The sequence below is a fragment of the Macrobrachium rosenbergii genome, chromosome 16 (genome assembly GCF_040412425.1).
Source record: "Macrobrachium rosenbergii isolate ZJJX-2024 chromosome 16, ASM4041242v1, whole genome shotgun sequence".
Classification (NCBI taxonomy): Eukaryota; Metazoa; Arthropoda; class Malacostraca; order Decapoda; family Palaemonidae; genus Macrobrachium; species Macrobrachium rosenbergii.
In genome coordinates this window covers 18,865,083-18,881,720 of record NC_089756.1, presented here as the reverse complement: position 1 = coordinate 18,881,720, position 16,638 = coordinate 18,865,083, and the positions used below count along the sequence as shown (strand labels likewise).

At 33.1% G+C, this 16,638-nt stretch overlaps 2 protein-coding genes across 11 annotated transcripts in view; one reads left to right on the top strand and one right to left on the bottom strand.

Annotated features, from left to right (window-relative positions):
* The window catches only part of LOC136847145 (uncharacterized), a 70,883-nt gene extending 60,764 nt beyond the window's left edge, over positions 1 to 10,119 (top strand). For all 6 annotated transcript variants that reach the window (XM_067118531.1, XM_067118532.1, XM_067118533.1 and 3 more), the window contains 8 exons: positions 195 to 249; positions 4,473 to 4,613; positions 5,094 to 5,256; positions 5,880 to 5,976; positions 6,253 to 6,429; positions 8,177 to 8,317; positions 9,360 to 9,557; positions 9,710 to 10,119. In XM_067118531.1, the coding sequence (XP_066974632.1) occupies positions 195 to 249; positions 4,473 to 4,613; positions 5,094 to 5,256; positions 5,880 to 5,976; positions 6,253 to 6,429; positions 8,177 to 8,317; positions 9,360 to 9,557; positions 9,710 to 9,763 (1,026 nt within the window). In that variant the 3' untranslated portion in view covers positions 9,764 to 10,119. The remainder of the gene's footprint in view (positions 1 to 194; positions 250 to 4,472; positions 4,614 to 5,093; positions 5,257 to 5,879; positions 5,977 to 6,252; positions 6,430 to 8,176; positions 8,318 to 9,359; positions 9,558 to 9,709) is intronic.
* A 397-nt stretch (positions 10,120 to 10,516) lies between these two features.
* The window catches only part of LOC136847146 (divergent protein kinase domain 2A-like), a 69,297-nt gene continuing 63,175 nt past the window's right edge, over positions 10,517 to 16,638 (bottom strand). For 2 of the 5 annotated variants that reach the window (XM_067118540.1, XM_067118539.1), the window contains exons 5-6: positions 14,907 to 15,156; positions 10,517 to 11,728 (exon numbers count right to left, since the gene is read on the bottom strand). In XM_067118540.1, coding sequence (XP_066974641.1) covers positions 14,929 to 15,156 — 228 coding nt within the window. In that variant the 3' untranslated portion in view covers positions 10,517 to 11,728; positions 14,907 to 14,928. Of the gene's footprint in view, positions 15,157 to 16,638 lie in introns of all 5 variants that reach the window. The other 3 variants (XM_067118538.1, XR_010855633.1, XM_067118537.1) reach the window with 3 other exon arrangements.

Sequence of the window (16,638 nt, the reverse complement as noted above, 5' to 3'; positions counted from 1 at the left end):
AAAAATATTTTTATAAAGCACATGTAGTTAGATCTCACTAAGTGCCAAAGATACTGGTTAATGTATATACATGTTAACTTACTAAAAATTAGTGGTCATTTGTGAACTAAAATTTTTGTACTCCATATACTCCATAAAGAGTTCTTTGTTCAGTTATTCAGATATCAGATACTAACTGGACTTTTTATTTGCAGGGTAATGCTACACTTCATCTGTACCCACATTTTAAACCACTGCAGGAAATTGATGGTAAGTTTTTTCGTATACACTTTTCACCTGTGTGAAAATGTTCTAAAAGCAGTGTCTGCTGACTTAAGTTTTTATGCATTGCAGTCTTTCCAGTGTGCTTGGATGTGTAGCTGTAGTTTATATTACCTAGGGTGATTAATGCTTGCTGTACCTATAAGATACTCTGATACATTGTGGGAGAGATCATTTCCATGTCGTCATTATTGCTGTTAAGTGTTCTGACGTAATATCACAATGTCATTGGAAATATTTACTGTTAAAAGGAAGGGTGAGAGTTTAGGTGTCATGTCTTATTCTTTAAGAAGATATGGTACCATTGTTGTTTGTCTACATAGATAGTTTTGCAGAAAAGAGGCAGTTTTCACTAGATAGCCACACATGGAAAAAAATATAAAAATGCCATTTTGAATATAAACTTTCTAGTATGTCAATTTTAGCATAGGTGCTTTAGGTGAGATTTCAGTGTACAGGTATAAGTAGTACTTTTGTCATAATTATTTAAATTACTTAGTACAGTATTTGATTATTATTTGCAGCTTTAGTTGTTTCAGTTTTTAAAATTAAGATTCTTGCTAGAAGATTAAATGTCTTATCTTTTATTTTTGTATTGCTGCCAGTGTAATGCAAATGCAGGTTCATGACCATTTGGGATGAGTATTGGTATTGAACTACTGAACTGAACTTGTCTTATTGACCTACTGAATGCCATAAGTTCATTATAACTGAAGTGTTGGTAGTTTCTAAGGCCCTGATATAGAGAAGTATGGTACCGTAATTTTTTAAGTTCTGAAGTAGAATGATGGCAATGAATAAAATCCAGGTTGTCATTTTAGCAAACACATCAAATATGTGTATTGCTTATGAAAATAGAAATATTTTTGTTCTGTGATGGTGTGTCGGCATTATCAATGGTCCCTTCCTGTCTGTCGAGCCTTGGTGCACGTGTGCGGAAACCACAGCTGCGTATTATCTTTCTCTCTCTCTTACTCTCTTTCTGTGTTAGATAATGATTTTTTTAACTTGCTTTAATAGGAGATTCTTCTATACAGTTATGTCAGGAAAACAGATTTCATGCAATTCTGTGGAATTGGTATGGTGATAGCTTTTTGTTGTGTGGTTTCATCATTACAGTGCAAAATTGCAGTGGTCAGAAAACCCCAAGTTAGATTCACTTAACTATGAGAAAGAAAAAACCTGCAGGTGAAATTGTACTATTGTATGTGGAGATGTCCCTTTCCTCATCAGTACATCTGGGTGTAAACCGATAAGACTGATTACCAATTACCATAACTGTTATAGCACAAGATACAGTACCATTTTGCTTGTTAGGATTAGGTATTGATTTTTAATTTCACACCTAAAGTATTGGTTAACAGTAGTTATACTTGAATAATTTAATATGAATAGTAGATTTTCCTTTAGTCTTGTGAGTTTTTCTTAATGCTGAAAAAAATGTAGCTCCCAAAATAATTTATTTCCAAATTGCAATATAAATTTTTTTTGGTAATTTTCAATTTTCCCATTATGTTGTGGAGAAATAATTGTGTAGTTGTAACGGGTATGAAATGCTGTATTAGAGACAATTTTTGTCTGTTAGCCTTAGAAGCAACTGTGAGGAGTTTCTTGTGTTGTTTATCACATATAAAGTTGCACAAAACAGTAATTATTATAATAATGAGATAGAAAGTGTTTTCTAGAGAATCACCATGGTCAGATTCCTGTCATAAAGCTTAAGCCAATTGTTGCACCCGTGCTGCTGTACTTTTGTTTATTGTGATCTCAGGAATTTGTCTATTTTTGGGTTTTAGATTTATGTTTCTTTAACTTATCTACATTGTTAATCTTACTTTTGAAAGTGCAGTACTGTAATTTTATATCTATTTTGCTAATTTAACTAGTAGAAAACTAGGCAAGGGTGTTTTCCATTGTTGGTAGCATTGCTTCTTAATATTTTATTGTCTTATAAGAAAACTTATTCTGTACTTGTGGGAATTTACATTTACAATTGAACATTTCTTTAAAAAATGTATTGAAATTAATTATTTTATTGCCTTATTAGGAAGCTTACTTTGCACTTGTGAGGAGTTACATTTACAATAGAATGTTTCATTAAAAAATTTATTTAAATTAATTTCTTTCTTTGGGTTGTAATGAAAAATTATATAGTACCATTCCACAATGTCAATTTTGGAGCTTCTGCAGTTGCAAGCTAGTCCATTTTTCTGTGGTAAATTTGTTCCTCCTCTCAATTCTTTTATTCAGGATAAGCAAATCAGTCGTACATACGTTTATAATTCTTGTCCATCTCCAGCTTTTATCTGTTTTCTACGTACGGGTAATATGTTGTGCCTACGTGTAGGGGATAGGTGGTGTCATGTGACGTCATCACGAGTGTATAAGTAGTGGGTTCGCTCTCATTCCACCGCCAGTACAGCCACACCCATGGTCATAGGAGGAGGATAAGCTTCCTAATGGTGGCTCAGTGGTGCAAACCGTTTGTTCACATGCGTCATACTTCAGTATTTTCGCAAGTCTTGCTTCATGGCAGGACATTGGCCATCAATATGTCAACAGTAATTATATTGTATCTTAGAATTATATTTATCTTGTGGATATTATTTTGCATAATTTCTGCGTAAATTACCAGGAGGAAGATATAATACTAAAAACTGATAACTTCAAGTTATATGTGTTGAGAATGTCTCTTCTTTGGGCTTCTAGCGAGATTAAATAGCGAGCTGCCCAATGAAGGGCTGTTCTCGGCACAGTGAATCGTCGTTGTTTCTGAAAATACAGTATTACCTATGGAGTTGTGCTATTTAGTGGTGTAATCAATATTTTCTGTATCCAAACTGGCAGGATGGACTTATGAAAGAAAACATATTGTTTTGTATTGTTATATTATTCTTTGTTTAGCATTATTGCATGTATATATATAATAGACTGCATAGTATTTGCTTTTAAAACTGCTTTCCTTTTTAAGTAAGATATCTTGTTAACAAATGCTGGAAAGTGTCATTTGTGAAGGATAGAAATGAAAATTACAAGAAAAGTGGGTTGATTACCTTAGTAGATAAGGCAGCTTATGTGTTAGTGTATGCAATGATTGGATATTTCTGAACTGTAAGAAGCCATTGCAATTTACACTTATAGTTTTACTGATTCTAAATTTTTTTTTTTTTTTTTTTTTTTACATCATTGTTAGTCAATATTTTTTATCTAAAAGAACTCATTCATTTTATCTGATAACTAGGTTTAATAATAAGAAGGTATTTCAACATTATTTGTTAGTGCCACTTGAGGTCTTTGGGATGTTCTGTCAAATCATTTTATTTTATTTTAAAGAAAGCCAGATGTGATTTCTGTTAAAAAATATGCTCTAGTGTATATAAATGTTCCCTCATTATAGTCCTTTTATTTTTGTTTTAAGCAAATGAAGTAAAAAAAATTTTATATAGCATATGCCTCATGACTACCATATACAGAATCAGAATTATACATTATGTTGAACTATTCCCAGTTGTTTTTTTTATTTTATTGTGATATGGGCTAATGAGTTTTTTCATGGAATATTTGGAAGGTCTTAGAATACCTCTATTTTGTACTAAAGAAAAAAAATATTCCGTAATGCAGATTTTTATCCTATAAAATAGTGGTCACAAAAGTATTTTGATTTAACAAATAGTATTTGTTTTAATATTCTTTGGGCTGAGAAAGCTGAACACTTACTGATAATGAGATGATTTAGACATTTTTCAGGTTAAAACCCTCCACCTAGTTGTAAATTACAAACTGCTTGTATTGTTATAAGACAGAATTTGGTTTAACTTTTGGTGCATAGACATAAAAATACTCATACTTGAAGTTGTTTGCAGTTTATATTCTTTGAATAGTGTGAGCAGAGGACAGGTAGGAGAGGGAGAAAAATTAATATTTTTGTTGCCTCTAATGATCATCATTAAGAGTAACTCTTGTGAAAAAGCATAAATATGGTGGTGAAAAATTTCATAACATGAAAACAATTTTTTGTATAATGTTAGGCTAAGGCAAAACAAGAAATGGATGCACAGTTGAAATTTAAAAGAAAATACTTTGGTCCAAATAAGATGGAATGAAGAAAATTTTGGAAACCTTATTTTTTGGTTTCCTGGATGCTGAAGACAGTTTTAAGAAAAATGTGTAAATGGAAATATATTATTAATTTGCTGGTTTTTTTTATACAGGTGTTGTGGATTACTTGACAACAGAGATTAGTACCTCCAAACAAAAGAAGTTCAGTCTAGTTACTTTTATCGATACACCTGGCCTTGTGGACGGGGATATGAAATATCCCTTCGATGTCAATCATGCTATGCTTTGGCTTGGTAAGTGAAGTTATTAAATTTTTAGTCCAGATAAATTAGTAAGCAATCAATAATCAGATTCTAGTTTCTCTTCATGGAAAATTATCCACAAGACTGTGCTGTTAGGTTGTACTAGTAGTGGCGTTAAACTGCCCTTGATACAATATTCGTTTACTCAAGGCATTTGGGTTTTCCCTAGGTCAATTTTTTCATTGACTGCATGACTCACATAGAATGGAAAGGATGCAGAACAATACATAGAATTAAGCTTATTTTGTGTGATTGTTCAGGTTATAATCACCAGTGATAACAAGTACTGTATTAGAAATGAATCCTCAGAAGAAATTATTAGTTAATTTGTTGTTACATTTTTGAGTTTTAATATACTAAAACCTAAAAATTAATATCTTTTGCAAAGAGACTTTTGAGGATAACCCTATCAGATCAGTGCCTCTGAAATGATTCTCAGTTTGCTCATATTTATTTTATACTTTTTTTCAGGTGACTTATGTGACTTGATCTTTGTTTTCTTTGACCCTATTGGTCAAGCATTATGTAAAAGAACGCTTAATATCGTCGAGCAGTTGAATGACACACATTCGGAGCGCATCCGTTTCTACCTTTCCAAAGCTGATGAAGCTGGGCATGAGAGTGACAGACAAAGGTGAGTGAAGATTTTTCTTTGAAACCTATTTGTTCCTTCACAAATACAAACCTTTGTTCTTTACACAGGATTTAGCTTCTATGCAAAGAACTTCAGGTTTGTATGTTAGGAAAAATACACATTAATCTAAAAATTTGTGATATTTTAGAAACTTGCTTACTATATTTTTTATGGCACTGGAACAAAGGTATTTTCTTAAGATGCATTTGCTGAGGTGATCTGGTCAATTTGGATTTGTTATTAAGTTATAAATTTATATACTCCTATCTAGGAAGAACTCTAGATTATTTAGATTCTAAAACAACTTTTAGGTTGGGAATTTGTAGTTAATGATAATGGTACATTTCAAGTTCAATTTCTTCCAATGAATTTTGAAAAAGATGACACTGGAGCATAGCAAAATTAATAACAAAGGTAATTATAATCTTGGGATATTCGATAATGTTGTTATGATGTTTATAGCCTATCTCATGCTGTCTTAAGCACTTATAAATATCTTGGATTTTTAGGTCATTGATAGAATAAGTATTTTACCATGTTTCATTTTTTTTGGAAAATCTGTGTTGCAATGCCTTTCACTGTTCTTTGACATTACTGGTTTTGTAATTGTTTATTACTTTCAGGGTAATGATGCAGATTGTCCAAGAGCTCTGTAAGCGTCCAGGACTCAACAAAACTGGGTTTGATATGCCGACGATCTATATACCAAATCCAAATAAAGTATGACTTGAGTCAAGCTTCTGTTTTCTGATAGGTCTTATAGAATTACATTTCATTAACAGTATGATTAACAACTTCAATGTGAATTTAAACTTTTACTGACACTCACACAAGTTTGTTGTATGCTGGGAAAAAATTTATTGACTGGTTGTCTCATTGAAATACAGTATTACAAAGTTAACTAATTAGGAATTAGAAGTAAAATGGATTTGCATTAGTGAATAGAATGATAGATTTCATCAACTATGATTTAATCATTTTTCTCTACATTTTCAGAGTACAAGATGTGTAAACCAAATTGATGAGGTTTGTAAAGATATTGAGAAGACTATCAATCAAACTATACAGAACACACTCAATCAGCTAGAGAAGGATTGTGAGCAGATCTCCAAACTAGTTGATGATGCTATCAAAGCAGATGATAATGCACGATCCTACAACTTCCGTGCTAGGGTATGGTAAAGATGTTCTTTTATAATAAAATACAGTAAACATAATTGTCCATACTAGATTATGATGCTCAGTGGTGATTTTACTATTTTAAGTGCCAAGTCTGATTATTGTGAAATTCTGAAATCTACTTTTTAAGTAATTACAGACCTGTTGAAAATTAGTGCTTATAATATAGTTACAGTAAATTTGAGATAAATGGTTATTTAAAAATTACACTGAAAACAAATAGAAGTTCAATAGGCATTAGAATAGTGAGATGTATTAACTTTAGGTATGATAGGGCCAAATGAGTTATGAAAAATGAAGCAAGACAAGAGTTGAAGTTGGATAGCTATAATAAAATTACCATTTGGAACAGATGAAAAGTCAGATGGTGAAAGCAATTTAGTGGGGTGGAATGGATGTTGTAAAGAATCTTTAGGGCACGTTAGACTTCCCCTCTCCCACCATGGTGGAGAACTGTCCCACAATCTATGGGAGGATTGTGTAGTTTTTATATGCTGAATAAAATATCTGGCCTTACACTTTTGATAAGAATATAAAATGGCAATATTTAATTTATTTTTCATCTCAAAAGTTTTATTTGCTTGAAACTTGAAACTCTTTCATTTTTACTTTGGTGTTAACTTGTAAGGGGTTAACTTTCAAAACTTATTGTAAAAAAAAATCCCAAATACTGTTATTCACTTTTAAATATTTGTAAGAATTGGTTAAAATTATGTATGATCCCTATCAATTTGATTTTTCATATAAAATTTTCAATGCTGTTGTTTCCATTGATATACAGTACATTAATTTTTAACTGTTTTGTTTTGTTACTTCATTCTTACATAATAATGACGTAACGGGTTTAACAGTTAATGCCCTTTGAAGATATGAGTGTATAAAAGGCTTTTTTACTTTCATGGGGGGTAACAACCCATTTGTATTTTGAGAATCTTACATAAATTAAATAATTCTACCTTTCAGCAATGTAAATGCTTTAATGAATTGTTCAAAGCTGGCTGGAGTACCTCCTAAATGTGGTCAGTTTTCTTATTTAAATGCATTGATAGTACAACTTTGTAAAGTGACATCAATGTTGAACACCTTTGCTGAACTTGTAAAGTGACATCAATGTTGAACACCTTTGCTGTATGGAGTGGGTAACTTGGTGCAGCGTTTTTTCAGTCGTAATAATGAAGAGCACTGTGATTTTCTACATTTGTGCTACCATCTAGTTTATTCTTTTAAATAGCTAATTTAAACCTTCATTTAAACCTTCAATGACATTTCATACTTGTTTTATAAATTTAAATTACCATTTTTGTCCAACATTAGGATTGTTGAATCTGCTTTTTTTTTTTTTTTATAAGATTTAGTGTTCAACATAAAATATTCATAAATTCAAAATCTTGGAAGAGGTTATCTTTTCCTTATGAAGTGTTAGTGAACAATACTGATATATAAACCAAAATTTAATTTTTGGGGATTAAATTGTATTTCATGACTTGAACACAGTAAACTACATTGCATAAATTTTCTCTCCAATGTTAATATAAACTGCTAGTTTTATATTTATTGTATTAATTGACTACAGAGGGTTTTCTCAGTATTTTACCCTTGGAACACTTTTTGGAGAGACTAGGCACAAGTTTTTTCTTTCCGTGAAATTGGTTTATGCATGGAGCTGGGTAATATTTTGGGTAAGCTTATCTTACAAGGAGGTTAGAACATTTGAATTTATTAAGCTTCATTTTCCTTTCAGGTCAAGGGGATTTCATTATCATTGTTTGGCTTTCTTCTGCCTATTGTACTACTACTACAACTCTTGGTGGCTTCTGCTCCAAGAGAGGTCATCATGAACATGCTGGGAGAATCTGTAGCCCTATCAGTCATCAGTTTTATGGTATTGTTTATTTTTTGTTTTACATGTTCCAAAGAAATATCTTCTGAAATTTTAGTTTAAATTTTAGCTAATGTTTAGCTTACAAAGGGACATGACAAATACCCAACAAATACTATTACTTTAACAACAAAACTGAGCAGTACAGCAGATGCTACATTCAAGATTATGTAATGAGTGGGAGCTTTTGTCATGAGGTTCATTTACTGTAGTAAGTTATGGAATGTACATTGCTACCCATAGAAAATTTATGGGTTTTCCTTCAAACTTACTATTTGCAGGCTACAAAGAAAATTTCTGTCCCGTCACAATACTAATTTAGCCAGTTTGCTGTTACATTGCTGGGCCTTAACATACGAAATGGTTCTTTACTTTGAACTGATGTAGTTTTGTAAGTGAAAGGTAGTGTAGTTTCAATATGATACTGTGATAAGCAATAGGCTGTCCAGTTTGAGGGAAAAATATGTTGGGCTTAAAATATATTTAATTTTTCATATGAAAGTCGGCTAAACCATATATGCTGTCTTGCCCGCTTGAAAAATATTGTATTCAGTAAACATGGTCTTTATTTTTTGTCTGTTATGTGAATAAACATATATATAAATTAATCAGTTTCTATTTTTGATGTTAGACTTAGATTCTTTTCTTATTTCTTGTAATTGGTTTTAGTAGCTTTAAGAAGCTCATGATAAGAGAAAGGCGTCACAGCTAAGGGTCAAGTGTGGATTATATTTTACTATATATTTTGTTTAGTTTTTTGTGCTGTTGTATATGTAAGTAAAGTCATTTTGAGAAATATAAGATACTTTTATGTCATATTGGAGCACTGCAGTTGCCTTTTGTAGAATTGTGATTGCAGTCATTATTGCTTATTAAAGCTGTTCAGCTTCCGGGTTTAGCACTCTGTACTTTGTCAAAGCTTGTTGAGGAAAGTTCACTCGCTTTTCTTCAGGTCACTTTATTTCATTTACTGATTTTTTCATTTAGGAATTAACAGTATTGAAATGATTACTTACTGTTGATGGTGATTTTTTGTATTTTTCAGGCACCTGCTACTGCTTTCTGGGAAACTATTTCAGATGACAATCAGGTTGTGGTTCTTGGTTCAGTTCTTGCTATATCAGGGCTGTGTCTTCTTGTGTCACGGTTCTTAAACAGGTCAAAACCAACTCTACAAAGGCGTTCTAGAAAAGTTCTTCTTGAAAAGAGGGAATATGTTAATACTTATGTTAAATCTCAAAAGGTAAGGCACACTAAGATTCTAGAATGGTATGGAAAATCTGTTACTCTGCACATAAATATAACAGTCAGTTCGTCACCGTTGTTAAATGAAATTATCATTGGTCAGGTATGGTGTTTGTTGATTTTAACATGACATTTTTTTTCTATTTTCAGCAAAAACTTTATTCTGAGTACCTCCAGCAAAGTGTTTCTGATCAAGATCTGTAACTGAATCTTAGGAATAAAAGGGTTCCTACAAACATGACAGCTATAGCTATAGGAGTACAAAATCTATTTTCTACAGATCACCTTGTGCCTAAACTTTTTTACCCGTTTTTATGAGTAAGCATTCTGAATTTTAATCATAATATATTTAAAAGCTATTCAGAGATTTACAGTTTTATACAAGTGGACAATAATAAATTTTTATAGTAGAAAAACCAGACTGTTTTAGCTTTCATGTTTTTCTTGTTTACTATTGTTTATTTAATTTGTTGATACCAATGATTTATAGTCAAAGTTCAGTACCGGTATAATGTAAGAATGTATTCTTTTAATTAAACAAATAAATTACTACCTTTTAATGCTTATTTTTGACCTTGTATCCTTGTATAATTTCTTTACTACAAGAAGTTTTACCATAAAATAATATGAGGATTTCAGTACATAAGATTTTTTGCAAATGATGTACAGTATTTAGGTTGCAAGTAGGTATCAACCTGTCACAGCTGACAATGCTTCACAAAGCAATCTGTAATACTTTCTGTACTTATATATATAAAAAAAATATAATAATCAGGGAAGATCTGAGCAGGAAGCATTATGATGATTTTTCTATCTCCTGAAGATTGGAAGAATATTTTGCCATGAGCTGGGTATGCACAATAGGATTTTTCTCTTATCAAGATCTAAGCTGGCATACTTGCAACCATCTGCATGGAGTATGATTATGATTTGAGGGTTAGGAAGAACAAAGAGCCAGCATTGTTTAGTTTTATAGATATGACATAAGGTTTGATTTGGGGATCAATAGTGTGAATCCTGACAAACTTCATATGCTACCCTGTAATGAATACATCACGCAAAGCTAGTTCAAACTCTTAAAGCAACACATTGGAAATGTACTGGCCTCTGATTTCAAAACTTTAGTGTTCTTTAGAAGGAAAATGAACAGAATGCTATTCAAGGCATTAACATTTGGAGACATACATTTGAGTTTGCAAACTTGCCAAATTATTCTCGCTAAACAGTAAAAGATGTTCTGCATCAACAGGATAGTTTTTATTCAGTACTGTACTTGAAAAGTAAGGACAAAGTACTTACCACAATAACTGATAATTTACTAGTTTTACTTGTCCTTAGTAACACAAAACTAATTGGCACAGTTTAAGAAACCTTCTAAGACCTAACAATTAAGTCTAATTTGGCACTACAGTAGTACTTTTACTCTATATTCTACTGTCCTCCCTGTTGCTGGCTAAATCATTATCACAGAAAATTGGTACATTCCTGAGGATATTTTGTTATTTGATATTCCAAAGAGCTGACTACTCAAAATTGGTGTGAAAGATAATGATTAAATGTAGAATTTAATCATCACTAAAACAGTAGGCAGTATGTCTACTTCCTCCCATGCCTCCAACCAGTTCAGTTCTCTCCCAAGTGGACATAACTGTGTGCAACCTCAACTTCAGTAATGTTATGTAATCTATGAAATACAATTTTGCCAAAGAAAATTCTTCAAAACTGAATGTCTGAGCCAGTAACAATAAGCAACCAGTCTGGTAGCACAGACTAGACTTCAGAAATGCTATCAATTACAAAGGGCTGTCTTGGAGGGAAGAGGCTATGCGAACATGACTAATGCCTATAACTTCCAGTCCTCCTGGACTAGGAAGTAAAACCTCGTGATGGGTTCCTTTAGCCCAAGTACCCACTGAGACTTGCAACAAGGTAATTTCTTGCCAGAAGATACCTTCTAAGGCCTAAAGCAATCTTACAGAATGAGCCAAGCAGATCATTGACTAGCATAAGTAAGATTTACAGTTTATATAACTGCTACCTATACAAATGAAAAAATACAGTATACAATAAATCATAAATTCATGGGCCTTCTTATTATGGTTTTTAGTAATGCTGTTGTATTCATGTCTCCAGCACTTCTGCTTTATAACTACTTGGCCATAAGACAATCTGAAAAAAATAAACTTACTAGTTGGCAGTTTAGCATGTCTGACTTAGGCTGAGTCCACATGATCGAACTTTGTTCAATGTGACACAGAAGCAGAGAAACTGCAGGCAAAGTTCTGACTGCCAGGTGTTTCTCTGCTTCTGACGTCATGTCGAACAAAGTTCGACTGTGAGGATGCAGCCTCAGGAATTCCTATCTGGCAGCTGCATGTCAAGTTTTCATTTCTTATGGATTTTTTTTTTATTATATTATCCTTATTTATATATCATACATTATGTGTTATATAACAGTCACTACAGGAACAAGAAGACACTGTGGTCTTCAATTTGTAAAGGTTAAATGGAATTTTTTTATTTTGCACATAATGGCACAGAGCTGGTGAAATGTATGAAGTGCTCCTGGTACAATGTAGCCCGGATGTAGAAAGGTAGTATCGTTGCAATTACAAAGGATTGTTTTATAAGAGAAAACTAATGACCACAGAGTCATTCACATCAGACAAAAACTATGGTATCAGACAAGCAAAATTAAAAATAAAAATGAAATGCTTATCAACGTTAGCACTCTTTTTCAAATGGGTGACATTACCTCTGGTTTTAGCAAGCTTACAGATGATAATGATTTACTGTATTTTGAAATGCACTACAGAATATTGAAGAAAAATGAGTAAGTTCCACAAAAGTGCTAGGCTAATACAGCAAGAAGGTTTTCAAATGCAATACCACTGACAAAAAAGTAAATATTAGTAAAACGGAATGAGAAATGAAAAAAATTGTTTAACCAAACTATTGAGTTAAAAATCTTAGCTCTCACTTGGCTGGCTTTAGCAAAACTAAAGTGCGATGCTGAGCCAGGAGACAAATCAACGTGAAAAATCACATTATAAATCAAAGACTTCCAACACTGCCTATCTACACATTATTGCCAGGAACCTGCATATTAAGAGAGTAGGGATGTCAGAGCACCTCACATGGTGGTGCACTGTAGACATTACTACATTACTATAGGGTGTTTGCTGTGTCTCTTTGGACCTTAGCTACACTACATTCCTGCTCCCTTTCCTCAATCTCACTGTCCTACCTCTTTAACTATTACTTCTTGGTGCAACTGTGAGGTTTTCTCCTAGTAGTACAACTGCATTACTGATTTTTTCTTCACTTATCTTAATAATTCCTTGGTTTCTTAATGCTTCTGGAAGGTTCTCCTCTAAGTTAAGGCATCAGCTGACAAATGCAAGTAAATCCCTTAGCTGTGTTAAGGCTTGAATGTGGAGTGCATTTACCAAAAAAACCCTACCTTGAGTAGACAAGCTCAAAAGCTTCAGTCCTTTCTCAAGAGAGTTAGCCTCAATCAGAAGTTATTTTTGGTTGTCTTCCACAGCATCTTAATTTGTCTCTACAGTATGTGCTTCAGAAATGTCTATTAATTACTGTATGATATGCTGTTTTGGCATCAACAATAAACTTCTCAGCAACATTACCCACGACTAGAACAAGGAGAGCAACTGCAAGCAGTCCCTGAGTTATGGTGGGGGTTCCGTTCCAGCGGCGTGCCGTAAGTCGGAAATCGCTGTAACATCATGAGAAACATTTATAAAAATGAGAGAGAGAGAGAGAGAGAGAGACTTGTGTAAACCTGGGGAAAGAAACAGATTTTTAAGCTTTGCCCTGGTAATAAACTGATTTTCTACCCTCCTTATAGGAGGGACCCCCTTACAGTTAACCCTCCTGGTGGCTACAGCTCACTAAACCGGTTTTCTCACCTCGTTATAGCACCTACAGCTACACTGCTCAGAATCCTAGTTATGGCGCTTACGGTGCCATAATCCTAGTTACGGTGCCGTAACTTCGGAACATGAGCCGTAACCTGGAACCAATTTTTTTATGAATGTATTTAAAAAAGCACTGTAAGTCGGAGCCGCCATAACCCGGGGACTGCCAACATCTATAGAGCAAAATAAAGCATAAGCTCATTAAGGAACATCAACATGAACAGTGATGCACATCTACCTAGGAAGGTTCTTGTCAATAAAGTTTCTTGTTCTTTCTGTTTACTCCGGCTATTCATATTTAACATTACCCATAAGGAATTAGTTTCATTTCTGTTTCCAGTGATGGTGAATTCTTGACAGACAGGCTTTTCCTCTCTAAAATGTTTTCAAGCAAAGAGAACTAGTATATCCTCTTTTACATACTAGTATGTCACCATCATCATCAATGCTTTTACGTTAGTTTTCCCTTCATGAAGTCAGGCTATTGACTGATTGGATTGTACAAGTGGTGTCACAAAATTGCGGATCATTAACACCAGGTTGGATGTGTAATGAGCACTCTCCATCTGAGCCTTAGAGATCCCTGTTTATTTACTAGCCTCTTTATACCATCTCTCTCAAAAAATTCCTCATCTGTCCAGGGACTGAAAACTGAACATGAAAAACATTTCAAAAGCACAATTTGTGTAGTGTGCTCACCTCATGAGCAGATATATATAACTTAAATCTCACACCTTAGAAAATTACCATACTAAAATTTCCTCCTAAACCGTGATTTTTTATATACCATCAAATACAGCAAATATTAATATGGGGAAAATTAACGAATGCAGCACAAGTGGAATGAAACCTTGGCAAGAAGTTTTTTTACCTGAGACTGAAAAATACCAGAGGAGACAGGAAAGGAAGCAAGGATGTAACTAACTTAAGGGGCAAATCCCAACCACCTGGAATCACAATGCTTTAGTTCTTATGTATAAAAACTCAATAGTCTAGGTAGATGACCTAATGATAATACAGTAATATAGTTCTTATGTAAATCTTGGTTAATTTGTTCTCTGTTGCGACAAAGAAATTAGCTCTGGTATGGCAATGATTGGTATTTTTGTATGACCACAGACAAGTAACATTTCTGGTTTTCTGGTATAAAAGTACAACCACATTAAACCAGATCGTCTTATTCAGATAATAATCAATACAGTAATACACATCTTTGACTGAAATATATACTTAGGTATATAAAACTAATCAAACTACAAACCTGTTGGGCAAAAAACTATACTGTTAACATGCCACATAAATATAAATGTAGAAAATATTCACACCAATCCACTGCATTTAACAATCCAAATACAGTACAGTACATTGCAATTGTGGTACTTTTCAAAATAGGAAAATTGAAAACTTACCATAACATGATTTAAATCATCCTTATAATGAAAATTCTTGAGTTCTTAAAATTCTGGATAACAATGAATGAAGTGCAATGGCAGAATTCTTTCTTCTTGGCTTAGAGTAATTATGGACGTCCTGTGGATGAGATGCACATTCCTCTACAAGAGGCAATAATGACGGATATTCAGCTGCTACCCAATCAGGAGGGCTATGCAGCAAACCGTCTGGGATATCTTCTGAGAAAGATGATGAAGACAGCATTCCCTGTGGAATGGAAGGAATTCCTATAGTACATACTATACTATAAGAGAGTTGGACAGCAAATGAACTTACTAATTATGTGGTCTCCACAACCATCACCACTGTACATTATTTAATAAGATTTTACTTTTCATATTTTATCATTCATATTCTTAGCTAGAAAATGAACACTCCTGCATCTAAGTTATGGTCATGAAGTCCAAGCTTGATATGGGTACTTACTACAGCCATTTTCTGTAAAAATATTTTTCTATTCTTATTTATATTTCTCCCATGTAGGGGAAACAATATTTGGCACATATAATACACAAATGCTCTCAAATCCTTACTTGAGAGTCAAGTTCTATCCAAAATCAGCCTGGAGCAAACATGACAGCCAAAGCTGTTAACAAGACAATTTTTGCTAGGAAGCCAAACATGAAGAAATGTCCAGGAATGAATTTCTTTCCAAGAAAGGTTAAATTTCTTGTAAAAAAAAAAAGTAAAACATTGGATCTACTATGTCATGCTGTATTTCTGTTTTAATCTTAAAACAGAAAAAGGTAAAGAAGGGGGCACTTAAGACTTTAGAACTAATGTATTTTCATTTCAAAAATGTTGTAGGTTTTGTGTGTACTGTACTCTAATATTATCCATAAACCCTGTTTCCGAAACAAAATTTGTGAAGGTATTCTCCTTACGATTTTATTAATATAAAGTAATAAGCACACAAATTATGCCAAAAATACCATATACCACTGATAAATTAAAATAGTTACTGCAATTTCTGTCTGAGGACCACCGCCTTGTTTTAAAACCTTTGAGATTCCAATGACAAAATACAAATCTCAGATATCTGGAGAGTGTTAGGGGATCGTTCACTTTTATCTTTAGTGCAAGCAGAGGCTGTTAAAAGAGAGTTATCATTAACCCAGTACAAGATAAAAAAATATATTTTGTTCATTTTTCCTCACTTTTCATTTGCACTAACTAGCATAAACTGCAACAATATATATTATTGCATAGGTAACAGTTCTGGCTGCACTATCTTACTACTTTCCATTTTCAAAACCACTGCAATATACAGTATTACAATTATTTGGTTTTCACATGAGATCACGACCAACATCCTACCTTGAAACAGAAATTTACAGTAAATAATAACAGAAAACTACCTGAGCTCATAAGTGGCAAGCTAGAACAGTGTGTTTTACCAAAAATGAGTTTTGGACATGACCAAAAATCCCCAAGGATTAATAATTATTGTTTTAATTCTAGTCAGTCTTGTAAAAGCCTATAATGAATGACAGTGGCTAAAAAATGGTCTGGTAAAACTTCTTTATTAAAAATCATTTCAGATGACTTCAAACAAATTCAAAGTAAGGTCCTCTCAAACAGCTTGACAAGTATTGAACTGTGCCTTGAAAAAGAAAGAATTACAAGATAAAAAGGGCAGAATGCAATCAACTATTCCACATATCTTAGTGCTCAATAAAACCATTCACA